The following is a 16,350-nucleotide window of genomic DNA, read 5'->3' as shown; positions in this document are numbered from 1 at the left end:
ACAAAGGGTTCCAAATATGTTAATAAGCATTTCTATGTGCAATTCTATATAGACTTTAGTAAAGAATGTAGCTAGAGCGCTGGGAGATGGTCCAGCAGTCAGAGCACTGGCTGCTCTTGCAGAGAAGCCGAGTTCAATTCCCAGCACCACATGGCAGCTCACAAGGCTCTTTAACTCTAATTCTAGGGGATTTGGGAAGGGAGGCCCTATTCTGGCCTCCACAGAACCTAGGCATGCATAGTGTAGTTATAAACATGTAGGAAAAACACTTATACACATATAAATCTTTAAAGCCATTTCATTCTAATTAAGGAAACATAAATTAAGCACACCCTTTAACCAAGTGTTCCCACTTGTTAAAAATAACTCAAAAAATGTAAGGTCCTATACTCTCCTGCTCCAAAATAAGAAAAAATTGCCCATTAATAGATGCTGGTTAGGATAGTTACAGGCTTATATTTCCAGCTACTAAGGAGGCTGAGGCAGGAAGATCATACATGTAAGGCCTGCCTGAGCTACAGAGCAAGATCAAGGCTAGGATAGACAACTTAATGAGACCCTGTCTCAAAATCAGTAAGTTGTGGTAGCTTACAATCATAATCCCAACACTCAGGAGACTAAGGCAAGAGAGTCAAGAAGCCCAGTCAGCCTGGAATACACAGATAGCAAGATCTTTCAACAAAATAAGTCAAAAAGTAAGTAAGTATATAAATAAATAAATAAAATTTTAAAGAAAGAAAAAAAGAGGACCCAGGGATATAGTTATATAATTGTGTGTTGGAGAATTTCTTAGCATGTGCAAGGCCATGGTTCAGTACCTAATACTGAAAAAAACACACAATAAAAATATGCTTCACATGCTATATTACTATGCAATTGCATTGTGAACTGAGTCAAATGTATACAAAAGGACAAACGTCTCAAGAGAATGGGCTATGGGAACTTTAGGCTTTCCTTTTTGTTTTTTAACTTTTCTTGTTTTGATTATAACCAGGATAAGTATTATAACCATTATAAGCATTATTCTAACAAAAGCAATAAAACTGCTCTCCCTCAAAGGTTTACTTTTCTATTTAATTCACCAAGTACATAAAGGACTAAGTATTTAGTATTAAACTAAGTAAAGTAAGCATACAAAATTAAGATAACTGTATTATTCTTTTTGGTGGCTCCAACACATATGAGTAAACAGACATTAATACAAGTAACTTAGGAATCCAGACAATTTTGAGAACTATACAGTAGTACCCATCTAGAACAAAAGGAAGTGAGAAAAAAAATACATAGAAAAGAAATACAGAAAGAGGAGGTTGGAATCCACCACCTTTAGTGACCACAGAAAACATGGTAGACATTCTAAAGCAAAATTCAGGACATGCTCAGGAAAGATCACTTTGACAATTTTGGGAAGGATGCAAGGTGTAAGTTAAATTTAAGAGGTCAAACAGAAGGAAAAAGCTGGAAGGGGCCTGATCACACAAGGTTTTGAAAGTCACAGTAAAGAAATAGGCTTTAAAAGTTCAGTCAATCATCTACTAACATCTTCAATCACTTAACACAAGCAAAAATTAATTTCTCTGTATATGTAGAAATGCATGCATTCATTCATAGGAGAAAGAAATGACAACATACGCATAATTTAGATAGTTCGAGGGGTCTTATGGAAGCTTAATCAAGGATGTTTGGAATCAAATGAGACAGTCTACTGTCACCATTAGTATATAAATATTTGTACTTATTCAGAAATAGCACTCTAATATTGTCTCATGCCCTATTCATAGAGGTTATCCCTTGAAAAATTACTATACTTATACAGAGAATAATAACTATATAAAGATAAAGAATTGTTACCAGGTCTTCTTGTCCATTGATACTTGCACAACCATGTATCGATAAATGTTAAGAATACGTTTACACATATCTGTGTGCTCATCCAAAAGATTTTTTATTTCATTCGCAGGTTCAAGAAGAAATATGTTTGATGAGTTTATAATGAACACCTTTAATAAGAGAAATCATTAATTATTCATAATGACATTTCAATGGTGGTTTTCATTTTCTTGTTTCTTTAGGACAGGATCTCACTCTATAGCCCTGGTTGGTCTGAAATTCACTACATAGACCAGAATAAGCTGAAATGTGTTGCAATCCTGCTGCTGCTGCTGCTGTTGCCTCTTGAGTGCCAAAATTATAAGCATGAGCCAACACATCTGGCTGAATGATAAATTTCTTATTTAAAGAAAAAATTAGATTGGCATGCAGGGTTAATACCTGTAATTCCAGAACTCAGAAAGATGACAAGGAGGCTGAAGGTGTGAGGCCAGTCTGGGATAAAAAAAATAAGACTCGATCTGTCTCTGTCTCTCTGTCTCTCTCTCTCACACACACACAGAGAATGAGAGACAGAGAGACAGAAAGAAACAAGTACTGATCTAGAATAAATTTAAAACCACCATGTATTAGTTAATACTCCTATTTCTACTACCATTTTGGCATATGATATTTAAGCTCATTAACACTCATAGAAATGGATCCATATTAAAAGCACATTTCTAAAGTGAGTGGTCTATAGTCATAATCAAGTACCCAATTCTGGGTACTTTCACGAGAACAGTCAGGGAGACACGGAAAAATCAATGTGAAACCATCTACCTAGAGACTGGTCAGTGAGAAAAGAACAAGAGGGTGTGCTATTCTGAGGACAGTGTGGAAGGATCTCAGGGAGAACAACCCTCTCTCTGCACATGCTCCTCACTAGGCCAGCAGTCAGGTAAGAATGTAAAATGTACTTTTAGTAAAACACAGATGTGTGTACCTTTAACCACACTGCTGCAAAGGCAGAGGCAGATGGATCTCTGGGAGTTAGAGGCCTCCTGGTACATATAGTGCAATTCTACCTCAAAAAAATGAAATAAAAAAAGGACTTTTGATTTAACAAGATGATGTTAGAAGTGGTTTTGACAAGAAAAAAGAACTGGCGAGAGCACAGCTCTGTGACAAGATGCTCAAGCATCACGTCCTACGCCTTGGGTGCTGTACTAAGTACCATTAAAAAAAGCACAGACTGAAGAGAAGGAAAAGAAGAAAAGGAATATAAGAAACTCCTGCAATTCCTTTAAAAGAGCAAACATCTAACAGTGGGAAAAAAGCACAATGAAACACACAGCAAGTCAGATGAGATGTGCAGATGGAGACTCAGGGAGCATTTATGCATTCCTATTTCTGTACACCTGCCCATTGCATGAATTATCATATTATAATTCTTCACTGTCTACAGAGGATGTGAAATGTTGTTTTTTAAAAGTTTGGAGGCTAGTGACATAGTTTAGTGGGCAAGGCCCTTACTGCCAAGTCTGATGACTCCAGTATGATCTCTGGCATACACATGTTTACACATGGTTAGAAGAGAACACACTGGCACAAGTTATCTACTGACCTCTGCATGGCAAACACACACTTGTACCCCACAATACACACACTAAATGTAAAACAAAATTATATTTTCCTAATTCAGTTTACCTTTCCTTTATTAGTCTTGAATTTCATCATCTTTTACCATCTATGAACTATGTAATGTTTGTCAGTATGTATTTTATGAAAGACAAATATGGCATAGTGATAACTCACAGATATAAGTAGTATATATAAAACATAATATGAAATCTCAAACTACGGGCATTTGAAATATTTAATGACTTTTTTTTTTTCAAGCTGAAGGGCTAGATATGTAGTTCATTGGTAGAACTTGCCTAGCATGCCACAAAGCCCTGGGTTTAATCCCAGGAACTATAAACACACACACAAACAACAGTAAGTATAAAGCTACCCACCTGCAAAACTGCCTGTGTACCAGCTTGAATATTTTGTTCTGTGGTTTCTTCAGAGGCATGAAAAGCAACTTGATAAGAACCATTTTTGGTCCAACTAGAATTTCGAACATGCTCAGAAATATTGGTCCCATTTTCCTGAAGCAAAATGTCAAATATTTCATCAATGATAATGCTGCAACAAGTCAGTAACGTAAAATGTGTATGGAATTATTAGAGCCCACTATTAAACTGTGTCTTTCCCTCAAAACAGATTGCTTTAGGGGGTGGAAAGATGACTCAGCAGTGAAGAGCACTGACTGCTCTTCCAGAGCACCTGAGTTTATTAGTTCCTAGCACCCACATCAGCAGGCTTACAACTGTCTATAACTCCAGCTCCACAGGACTCTGGGGCTTCTGAGAGCACCTGCTCTCATATGCACATACCCACATGCGCACACACACAGATCTATACGTAACTAAAAATAATAAAAATAAATCAAAAGATAAAAAAAGTTTAACTAATAAGTAATATGTATTCACTGTATCACTGTAAAAAATTTTAACAGAAAAAATTATGAATAATGACTAGCTAGAGTTAATAACACATCATATATGGAGTCATTTGTGTATATTCTCACATATTCAACAATCATATTATACTATTCACAGCTTTATAAAAGATTAATTCTGTTCTATACTAAATGCCAAAATCTACATAACTAGAAAACAGATTTTTAATAACAGTAAAATTCTTAAAAACAAAAGGCACTGCTTCAGACAACTACTTCTGAAGCTTTCTGCTTGAGTTGGTGCTGGTAGGTACAGGCTACAAGTTCCCTCAAGTAAAAGCCTATTTTGTAGTGTTGTAAGGTGTATGTGTGTTGTGTGCATGTGTGTACACAGGTGTGTACAAGTACTTGTATCCAAGTATGCTTGTGTGGATACTTGATCCACTGAGCTACCCCGCCCCCACCACTGTTGCTTTTGAATATTCATAAATAATACCTCCTTTTCTTCCTCCCTCCCAGACAGGGTCTCATTCTGTAGCCCACATGGCCTTGAACTATTAAGTCTCTCTGCTTCAGTCTCCCAAGGGCTAGAATTACAGGTAGGAGCCACTATGCCTGCTCCTGCCCTTCTGTGGTGCAGGAATCCAACTCAGGGCCTTCTGTATGGTATGTAAGCACTCTACCACAGTGACACTCCTAGTCCTCTGTCATCAATAGTTCTAAAGAGCCGCCTTCTTACAGCTTGAATAGTGTTAATACCTACAACATATAGGTAGTTTTATCTAATACTCTGTCCTAAATAGAAACTGACTGGGAACTCAGCTCTGTGAGGAGTCAATACAACACTCCAAGCTCTAGCCCAGCCTTTCTCTTGGGCTCTGTAACTCTATGACAATATGTCTTCTGAAGTCTTCCTAAATGATCTGCAAGTATAAAGACAAGCCTTTTCCCCACAAACTCCCCATTCCTACCTACTCCAGCCACATTAGTTACAACTTAGACTCTATGACTCCTTTCCCACTGAGCCACCGGCTGTTCATACAGTATTACCACCTTCCTGCAGAGTATAAAGTGTTCTCCTTCATGCTCTAGGATCACAGCAGTAACAGTTTTATAACACATACTGTGCTTTAGAGGACATTCTGAACATTTTGGGGGTACTTTATTGGAAAATGCCACTGGAATTTAATGAGATGCACTGGAAATGCCTAATGTCCTACAAGGTGCACGAAAGTACGAAAAACTCACAGAAAAACAGCCCAGTGTCTTCCAAACATGTTAAATGCTATGCAAAATAAAAACCCATTCATAATTATCTGACTCTATAATTTCATTTTTATAACACCAAAATTTATGCAATTGTAAAATATACTGAACTAATCAGATGTCAATCAATTAGTGACTATATTGTTTGGGTTAATATCCTTACAAGAGCTACTAGCTCTTAAAAAAATCATACTGATAATGGCAATATTTATGTGAATAATCAACAGAAGATGAAGCTATCAATATATCTATATTATCAACTCACCTTCCCTCAACCCACTCATTCCTTCTATTTGTTTTTTGGGTGCAGTTTGTTTTTTGGTTTGTTTGATTGGTCTTTTGTGTGCTTGTTTGTTTTCATTGACATTAAGATAGAACTTCCAAAATTTCTAAAATGGCCTGAGAGATAGATAACTTCCAACATTTTGAACTACATATTTACAGAAAGTGGCATAATTAGCACTGGTGATTATAACAAAAATATCCATTAAATATTAAAAATAAGGAAAATTCTCATGTCCTCCAGTATCAAATACTCAGTCAAGTCTATTTCTGTTTCATATCCAGTCTATTAGTGTGGAAATTTGTTTTTGTATTTAATAAATGATAAGATTATATATATCAAACTCTTTAAGAATGGATTTCTTTATGATTTATTCTTAATGAATGATTCATATATCTTTTGCTTTTCCTTTCCCGACCATGTAGCACTGGCTGGCCTGACTGGCTGTGTGGAGGCGACTGCCCGCCTCCGCCCGTGCCATCTTATTTACCTCAGACACCTCTGTCTGCGCTGATGTACACAGTGCTATATGAAAACAGTTCACAGAGCCCTGATGCACACAACATAACCCTCGCTGTTACTTGTTTAGTTTTTGCTTTTAGATTATAGCATCAAAATAAAAATAAAATAAAATTATGACATCACAGGACTTTGCAAAAGAGTACTGAGATAAATACTGTGATATAAAATGTAAATTATACTGAAAGCGACCTTTATCTATCTAAACAAACTCATATCAACACATTATTATACTTTTGAAAAACTCTAATCTACTGACCTTACATTAAAACATATATAAGTTATCATTTTACCTCTTCTCTTTTTTCTCCATCTTCTATTGAAATATCCTGGTCTGTAACGTTTTCGAGACAAGGCATATCTGCAGAAGGGAGCACACGTTCGTCAGGCTCCTGCATAAACAAAGGCTTCTCCTCTTGTTGGATCCATTCTTGATACACTTTCACCACTTTTCTCATAGCTGCTGCTTCACAAATTGGTAATAAAAATGCCTAGTAAACAGGAAAAAAAGAAAAAGAATGATACATTTTATTTTGTCACAAACATACTAATATATTTCTCATCTCACACAATGAGGATATTAACAATTTCACAAACTTAACTCATTAACTACTAATCAATTCACAAAAAGCCTTTCATCTCCAGATATTTTGTGAATACCTTGAAAGAGAAATACTGTACATAACTATTCAAGTAGAAGGAACAAAGATTTTTTTAATTGCATTACTTCTGAATGGTAAGATAGTTTCATGAAATTTTACTCTTACAAAGTTCAAAATAAATATAACATCTCATGATAAGCCACATTTTATAAACTTAGATTTTCTGCTATTTTGAGAATTATTACTATTAAAATGTTCTCATAAGCCAGACGGTAGTGGCACACGCCTTTAATCCCAGCACTCAGGAGGCAGAGACAGGCGGATCTCTGTGAGTTCAAGGCCAGCTTGGTCTACGAGAGCTAGTTCCAGGACAGCTAGGAGTGTTACCCAGAGAAACCTTGTCTTGAAAAACCAGAAGAAAAAAGTGTTCCCATAAAAAGATTTACTGCAGATGAAGAATATAGACAGTTGAATAAAAATAAGAATAATGATGTGTGGTATGAAAGAAGTCAATAAAATGTACTGAAGAAAAATATTAAGTCATAACTAAAAGTTCTGTGCAAAGTTTCACCAACAGAATAGATGAAGGAAAGAAAAAATATCTGAGCCGAAAGACAAGATGGAGGAACTGGAACAATTCAATACGAACAAAATCAAGGTAATAAAAACGTGCACGTGAGAATTCCAAGACTCACATGATACTATAAAAAGACCAAGTCTAAAGGTCAGGGGCATAGGAGAAAAATTTTATTTTAAAGACACACAAAACTTTTCAAAATAATCATAAGAGGAAAGAAATGTCCATCCATATAAGGAGGGCATTCAGGACACCAAGAAAGAACTTCCCCTTGGATTCTAATTAAAATACTAAATATACAGAACAAAGAAAGAATACTGAAAGTAGCAGATAAATACATGAAGTTACACATAAAGGCAGATCCATCAGAATAAAAGCAGATTTGTCAACTGAAACTTAGTAAAAAAAAGTAGAAGGTCCTAGAAAGATGCACTTCAAGTTTTAAAAGCCAATTGCTAACCCACAAATGCTGCCAGAACAGCAGAGATATCTGTCACAGCAGAAGCAGAAGTAAACTTTCCATAATAAATCTGGCTAACAGAACTGACAACCATTAAGTCATCTCTCTATAGAAGCTACTTTAAAGAAATGTTCCAGACTAAAAACAAACAAACAATCCATCCACATGAAATAATAAATCACACCAGAATGTTAATCAGGAAAGAAAAAATAAAACACTATAAAAATCAACAAAATGACAGGAATCAGTGCTTAGCATTCAATAAGAGCTCTGAATATTAATGATCTCAATATTCCAAACCAAGATACAGACAAGCAGATTGGATCAAAAGCAAGAAACATCTTTTTGTTCCCTCTAAGAAAATACTTCACCACAAGGGAAAAAAAAAGACACTTAGGATAAAAGGGAATAAAAAGGTGTTCCAAGCAAAAGGACCTAGGAGACAAGCAGATGTCGCTGCTGTAACATCTGACAAAGCACAGCTCACTACAAAACTAAGAGAAAAGATAAAGAAGGCCACTTCATGTGACTGAGGAAATTAAGCATCAAGAAAATATTGTAATTCTTTACATATATGTTACAAGTACAGGCACGCCCATTTCCTCAAATGCTGCTAGATGTAAAGTCACGCATTAATCCCAACACTACAGTAGTGGGTGACTTCAATATCCTCCTCTCATCTACTGACAAGTCATCTAGACAGAAAACAACCAGAAACATCTGCATTAAATGAAATCGTACATCAAGTGGACTTAGCAGATACCTTGAGACTATTTTATTTAAATATGTATTTCACACAAAAATATAAATTTTTCTCAGCATCCTTTGAAATGTTGCCAAAAAAGATCATATATTAGAACACAAAGCAAGTCTCAACAAACACAGGAAAACTGAACTATCTTCTGGTATCCTATCTGGTCACAATGGAGTAAAACTATAAATCAACAGTAAGAACAACCTTAGAACATATACTCATGGGGATTAAACACCATTTTACTAAATGATGAATGAGTCCTTGAAGAAATTAAGAAATTTTCCGAACTGAATGAAAATAAAAACACAAGGCCTACTAAGACACAATAAAAGCAGTCCTAAAGGAAAGTTTGGAGTTCTTACTTCCCATATTAAATAATAGGAGAGATCTCAAGTAAATAATTTAGGGTTCTGAATAACGAACAAACCAAACCCCAAGCCATTAGAGGAAAGAAATCACAAAGACCACAGCAGAAATTAACATGTAACAACAGAACAAGGAGCTGTTTCTTAGAAAAGATAAAATTGTCAAACCTTTAGAAAAACTACAAGAAAAAGAAGATTCAAATTAATAAAATTAAAGATAAAAAGGGAGCCATTACAACAAATACCACTGAGATTTAAAAAAAACAATTAGGTTGTACCTTACAAACATATTTTATTAAGTTAGAAAAGCTAAAAATAAACTGTGATGTGATAAACAATTTAAATCGACCTATAACAGATTAAAACTAGAAAGATAAAAAATAAAATTACAGGCCAATCTCTCTAATAAATATATATGCAGAACATTTCAAGAAGATACTTAAAAATAAACTAAATAACATACAGAAAGACAATCACAATCAAGTTGGTTTTATTCTTAAATATGCAACATATATAAGTCAATTAATGCTATAAATTTCTAAATCTCTAAATCACATGATCTTTGTGAAAGATACAGAAAACACTTTGGATAAAATTCAATATCCATTCATGATAAAAAAAAAAAATAGAAGACAGATTCAATGCAATGCCCATGAAAATCCCAGCAAAATTCTTCACAGATCTCGAAAGAACAGTACTCAGCTTCATTTGGAAAAGCAAAAAAAAACAGGATAGCCAAAACAATCCTGTACAATAAAAGAAGCCCCCCCTCCCCAATCCCTGACTTCAAACTCTACTACAGAACTACAGTACTGAAAACAGCCTGGTATTGGCATAAGAACAGACAGGAGGACCAATGGAACCGAATAGAAGACCCGGATATTAATCCACACATCTTCAAACACCTGATCTTTGATAAAGAAGCAAAAAATATCAAATGGAAAAAAGAAAACATACTTAACAAGTGGTGCTGGCATACCTGGATATCAACAGGTAGAAGAATGAAAATAGACCCATATCTATCACCATGCACAAAACTCAAGTCCAAATGGATCAAAGACCTCAACATAAAGCCAACCACAATGAACCTTATAGAAGAGAAAGTGGGAAGTACACTTGAACGCTTTGGCACAGGGAACCACTTTCTAAATATAACCCCAGCAGCACAGACACTGAGAGAAACAATTAATAAATGGGACCTCCTAAAACTGAAAAGCTTCTGTAAAGCAAAGGACACGGTCAACAAGACAAAACAATAGCCACAGAATGGGAAAAGATCTTCACTAACCCCACATCAGACAGAGGTCTGATCTCCAAATTATACAAAGAACTCAAGAAACTGGACACCAAAAGTTTACATAATCCAATAAAAAATGGAGTACAAACCTAAACAGAGAACTCTCAACAAAGGAATCTAAAATGGCTGAAAGACACTTAAGGAAATATTCAACATCCTTAGTCGTCAGCGAAATGCAAATCAAAACAACTCTGAGATTCCATCTTTCACCTATAAGAATGGCCAAGATCAAAAATACTGATGACAACTTATGCTGGAGAGCTTGTGGGGAAAAGGTATCGCTTCTGCATTGCTGGTGGGAATGCAAGCTAGTACGGCCCCTTTGGATGTCAGCGTGGCAATTTGTCAGAAATTAGGAAACAACCTTCCTCAAGACCCAGTAATACGGGGCTGGAGAGATGGCTCAGAGGTTAAGAGCATTGAGTGCTCTTCCAAAGGTCCTGAGTTCAATTCCCAGCAACCACATGGTGGCTCACAACCATCTGTAATCGGGTCTGGTGCCCTCTTCTGGCCTTCAGGCATACACACAGAGAGAATATTGTATACATAATAAATAAATAAATTTTTTTTTAAAAAAAAAGACCCATGAGTGTGACAATAGGATCTGGACATTTCTGGCACCCTCTCCTCAGCTGCCCAAGGAACTAGCTGGGGGCGTCTTCCTGGACACCTGGGAACCCCTCTAGAGTCAAGTCTCTGCCAACCCTAGAATGGCTCCCTTAACTAAGATATATAATTCCTTGTTCCCATATCCACCCTTCCTATATCCCAACCATCCTATTCCCCCAAGCTCTTCCCATCCTCCACTTCACACTTTTCTCTCCCCATCCCCCCATTCCCCCATCCCACCCCACCCCCATGTTCCCATTTTTTGTCCGGCAATCTTGTCTTCCAATATCCAGGAAGATAACTATATGTTTTTCTTTGGGTTCACCTTCTTATATAGCTTCTCTAGGATTTTTTACGAATTATAGGCTCGATGTCCTAACAGGAGACCACCAAGTCCAGTCGGAATGGGACTGATGGAACAGGGGACCAAACCAGACTCTCTGAATGTGGCTGACGGTGGAGGAGGACTGAGAAACCAAGGACAATGGCAATGAACATGAACTCTACAGCATGGACGGGCTCACTGTGAGCCTTGTCAGTTTGGTTGCTCACCTTCCTGGACTTAGGGGGAGCTGGGAGGACCTTGGACTTAACATAGTGAAGGGAACCCTGATGGCTCTTTGTCTTTGGAGAGGGGTGGAGTGGGGGTATGGGTGGAAGGGAGGGGAGGGAAGGGGGAGGAGGAGAGAAAAAAAAATTTAAAAAAAAAAGACCCAGTAATACCACTTTTGGGTATATATCCAAAGGATGCTCAATTGTGCCACAAGGACATGTGCTCAACTATGTTCATAGCAGCATTGTTTGTCATAGCCAGAACCTGGAAACCACCTAAGTGCCCCTCAACTGAAGAATGGATAAGGAAAATGTGGTACATTTACACAACAGAGTACTACACAGCAGAAAAAAATAACGACAGCTTGAATTTTGCAGGAAAATGGATGGAACTAGAAAACATTATCTTGAGTGAGGTAACCCAGACCCAGAAAGACAATTATCACATGTACTCATAGGTGGTTTTTAAACATAAAGCAAAGAAAGCCAGCCCACAAACCACAATCCCAAAGAACTTAGACAACAATGCGGACACTGAGAGAGACTTACATAGATATAATCTACAAGGAAAGTAGAAAAAGACAAGATCTCCTGAGTAAATTGGGAGCATGGGGACCTTGGGGGAGGATTGAAGGGAGGAAGGGAGAGGCAGGGAGGGGAGCAGAGAAAAATGTAGAGCTCAAAACTATCAATTAAAATGGAGAAGAAAGCAGGAATAGAAGGAACATATCTCAATATAATAAAGGTAGAATATGACAAACCTATAGTCAACAAAATGCTAAATAATGGAAAACTTAGCAACATTTCCACCAAGACAAGAATTAAGAATTTCTGCTATTCAATATAGTGTTTGAAGACTTAACTAGAGCAGTAAGACAAAATGAAGTAAAAAGGCTACCAATAGGAAAGGATTTTTTTATTTCATTTGATTGATTCTATATGTAACAGTGTCCTAGACTTTAGCACAGTTGACTCCATGATAGAAGTATGACTGTAAAACTCAGTACATGGACAACACCACCTGCCAAAACTAAAACAAAGATCTAACCCACTAAAGTATATAGTTCTGGGAAAGTCTCTAAATGTACTAACCTTGCTTTCTGGCTTCTGTAGTTCTACTTCTGGCTAATAGTTTTCATTAACTGAAGTATGTCAACCTAAGACATGATTTTTTGTGCTTAAAAGTTCAGCCTGAGAAATGCCTGGGTCTACACTGGGATTCCGAACACACAGTATGTTCACTGGCCGACTAATCAAGATTTTTACTGGTTTAAACCCATTTGTAAGCAGTGGTCTCTGGTGTATACCCCACAGCACTACATCTGAGACTCAAAAGAATCTACCAGAAACCTCTCGGCGCTAATGAGCATCTTCAGTAACAAGCAAGGACTCAAATTTAACATACAAAATCAGTAGCCTCCCTATAAAACAATGATAAACACACTGAGAATAAATCAGAAAAACAACCCCATTCACAACAGCCCCCACACACAAACTTATGAATAAATCTAACCAAGAAGAAAGTGGCTCTTCCTACAGAGTGAGTTCTAAGCCAGCCATGGATACAGAGTGAGAATCTCTATCAAGAAGGGAAAAAAAGTACAAAAAATAAAAAATAAAAAACAACTAGATAGGCAAGATAACCCACTGATGCAATAGTGGAAGTCTGTTGTGAGTAACCAATTGCTTTCTAACTGGATTTGATGCCTGCTTCATAAGAAGTTCACATCTGGCATTGTAAACCCATTCAAATGCCTAGGTTAGGGAAATCATAAACTCTAGATGGGAGGCTATTGCTGTCATTTTGGTAAATAAGATATGTCTATAAAACTATATCTGTGTATATATCCCTTTTATGAGACAGGATCTCACTAGACCACGCTGGCCCAACTTTGAGAGATCCACCTGCTTCTGTCTGGCCTGCCAGCTTCTACCTCCTGTGTTCTGGAATTAGAAGCCATGAACCACCAAATTTGGTCCTGAAATTATTCTTTAAATAACTATGTTTATACTCACAGATTAGTACTACTATTAGGGTAGTCAGAAATACTTTGTGCAGAGGTCAGCAATGACTGCGAAGAGTCATAACCAGTCAAGGACAGGGAATAAATGACTATGAAATAGCCAGGTACAATGTGACTCTATAACGCACCCCCCCCCATGGAGAATATACAGAAAGAGGACAGAAAGAATGTAAGAGCTGAGTGGGAGGTATACAAGTGTGGAACACTGACTTCCAGGAATGCCGTGGTTGTCACACTCCGTAACTCTCAGTAGCTCTGATAACCTCCACAAGATCTGCCTAAGACTGGGCTGGTCAACATCCTGTCATTGAGCAGGGGAAGATTCATGGGCCCTCACCTTGCTATGAAGATTTATACACAATAAAGGGTTGTGGGGGAGGGAGAAACATTTTCTTCAGTAGTATAGCCACTGTTTACTCCCGTAAATGAACAACTGTAATGAAACTAGACATGAGAAGGAGGAGAGATTGCTGAGATGAGGAAGGGGGACAGCAGAAGTGGGAGGATACAAAAGAGAGTAACAGAGGACTGTGACATGTATATGTCCACGCATGAAAATGTCATAATGAACATCTATTTTAGCTTACAATTCCAGGTTTAGCCCGCTGCTGCTAGGAAGTCATGACAGCAGGAACTGGAGCAGTTAGTCATAGCACAGTCAGAAGCAGAGAGGAAAGAAGCATGCATATTTCCAGCACTGAGCTCTCTTTCCTTACACCTACACGGTTCAGTACACTAGCCCAAAGAATCATGTTGTCCACATGGGGCTGGCTGCTCCTGTATCAGTTATCATCAAAACAAGGCCCCATGCCTGATGGAGGATTCTCATTGGCTAATAAAGAAACTGCCTTAGCTTTTTGATAGGGCAGGATTTAGATAGGTGGAGTAGACAGAACAGAATGCTGGGAGAAGGAAAGTTAGTAAATCGCCATGCCTCTCCTCTCTGGGACAGATGCCTCAAGCAGTCGCCATGACTCTCCTCTCCAAGATAGATGCAGGCTAGAATCTTCCCGGTAAGACACCCCTCGTGGTGCTATACAGATTACTAAAATTGGGTTAATCAAGATGTGAGAATTAGACAGTAAGAGGCTGAAGCTAATGGGCCAGGCAGTCTTTAAAAGAATACAATTTGTGTGTTGTTATTTCGGGGCATAAGCTAGCCGGTGACCAGGAGCCGAGCAGGATGAAAAGCAGGTCTGCCCGCAGCTCACGACTACACATGCCTACCGGCCACCTGATCTAGATCATTCCTCAGATCCTCTTCCCAGCTCCAGGCTGTGTCAGGCTGACAAACTAATTAGCACAGTGTCTGACCAGTTTATGGTGACTTCACACAAGCCAAAGTCATCTGGGAAGAAGGAACCTCAGGAGAGGAAATCCCTGCACCAAACTGGCCTGTGAACAGACCTGTGCTGCGTTATTCTGGTTAGTAACTAATGCAGGAGGGCACAGCTCACGTTGGCACCACCACCCCTGGAGAGGTAAGAAAGCAGGCTGAGCACAAGCCATGAGGGCATGCAAGTAGCAACAACATTCCATGGCCTCTGTATCAGCTCTTGCATTCAAGTTCCTGTTCTGAGTTTCAGTCCTGACTTCTCTGGTTATGGACTACAAATTATAAATAAGCCCATTCCTCCCCAGGTTACCTAGGTGTCACGGAGTTTTATCACAGTAACAGAAACCCTAAGACGTACAGTGAATAATTACAAACTATTTGGATAATTCAGGGAATATGAAGGGGAGGAAAAAGAAAGGAATGGTGAGGGTGCAACTCCAGTAGAGCATGTGTTCTGCACGCACAAATCTCTGTGTTTCACTACGGGAAGAAAACAACAAGCAGGAAATAGGAGAAAGGAGAAATGTAAAGGATTTTCAAATAAGTTTAAGAACTTAAAATTAACTTTAAAAATCTTTATAGAATCATTTTTAAATAGTTAAACATCAATATAATCAGTAATAATGACATACATTTTCATTACAATCTGAAACTGTTCCCATGTATTTTACCTGACGAAATATCTCTGTGACAAAGTTTACATTACTTCTTTTGGATGAAAACACTCTGCGAACAATCTCGATGTCCGTGAGATGCTCTTCGTCAATGCTGCAGAGACTGGAAGAACTAGGCTCTCGCTCCGTGAGAGTGCTTGTGTTAGAATGAGACTGCTCTGGCTCGGTAGTTTTGTCTGCTTTATCAACATTATCATTTTTGTTTTCTTCTCTGGACACCAAACTAGCAGCTGCTCTCTAAAATGAAAACAAAAATGAAAGATATCATTATCACTCAACTCAATGTTTTGCTTTTAGTAAATACTGGCATACCCCAAGGCCTCATCCAACACTGTTAAAAGCCAGATAAACAATTGCAATCCATGCTGAAAAATTAAGCAGAAATGCAGATAATTCCTCAGTGACATAGGAAAAACTCAAATGTGTAATAACAAATCATCTACATACCCTTAATTAAACTGAGGTAATTCAATTAAGTCATCAATTAAACCCACATGAAAAAAACTTTCAACACAGTCACAAAGAGAGGAAGCTCAGGTCTTTAAGAATGAGTAAATAATTGACAAGAAAACAGCACCAGGCTATTTATTTCACAGTGCTAAATATTTAAACTTTCCTGAAGCAGAACAAGAGGAGTGTGGGGACTGCAGACCACCAGACCCTGAATTTCCTGTAAACAATTGAGCAGGAGACCCTGATGGCAGGGGAGTGGTT

The 16,350-nt window shown here is 37.7% G+C and overlaps 1 protein-coding gene across 4 annotated transcripts in view; it reads right to left on the bottom strand.

Annotated features, from left to right (window-relative positions):
* Ralgapa1 (Ral GTPase activating protein catalytic subunit alpha 1) overlaps positions 1 to 16,350 on the bottom strand; it is a 209,075-nt gene that overhangs the window by 140,009 nt on the left and 52,716 nt on the right. For all 4 annotated transcript variants that reach the window (XM_038335965.2, XM_038335967.1, XM_038335968.2 and 1 more), the window contains 4 exons: positions 15,634 to 15,873; positions 6,680 to 6,877; positions 3,831 to 3,965; positions 1,852 to 2,000 (listed from right to left, as the gene is read on the bottom strand). In XM_038335965.2, the coding sequence (XP_038191893.1) occupies positions 1,852 to 2,000; positions 3,831 to 3,965; positions 6,680 to 6,877; positions 15,634 to 15,873 (722 nt within the window). The remainder of the gene's footprint in view (positions 1 to 1,851; positions 2,001 to 3,830; positions 3,966 to 6,679; positions 6,878 to 15,633; positions 15,874 to 16,350) is intronic.

The sequence above is a fragment of the Arvicola amphibius genome, chromosome 7 (assembly GCF_903992535.2).
Source record: "Arvicola amphibius chromosome 7, mArvAmp1.2, whole genome shotgun sequence".
NCBI lineage: Eukaryota > Metazoa > Chordata > Mammalia > Rodentia > Cricetidae > Arvicola > Arvicola amphibius.
Note: the sequence above shows the minus strand (reverse complement) of the source record. Positions and strands in the feature narration are given on the sequence as shown.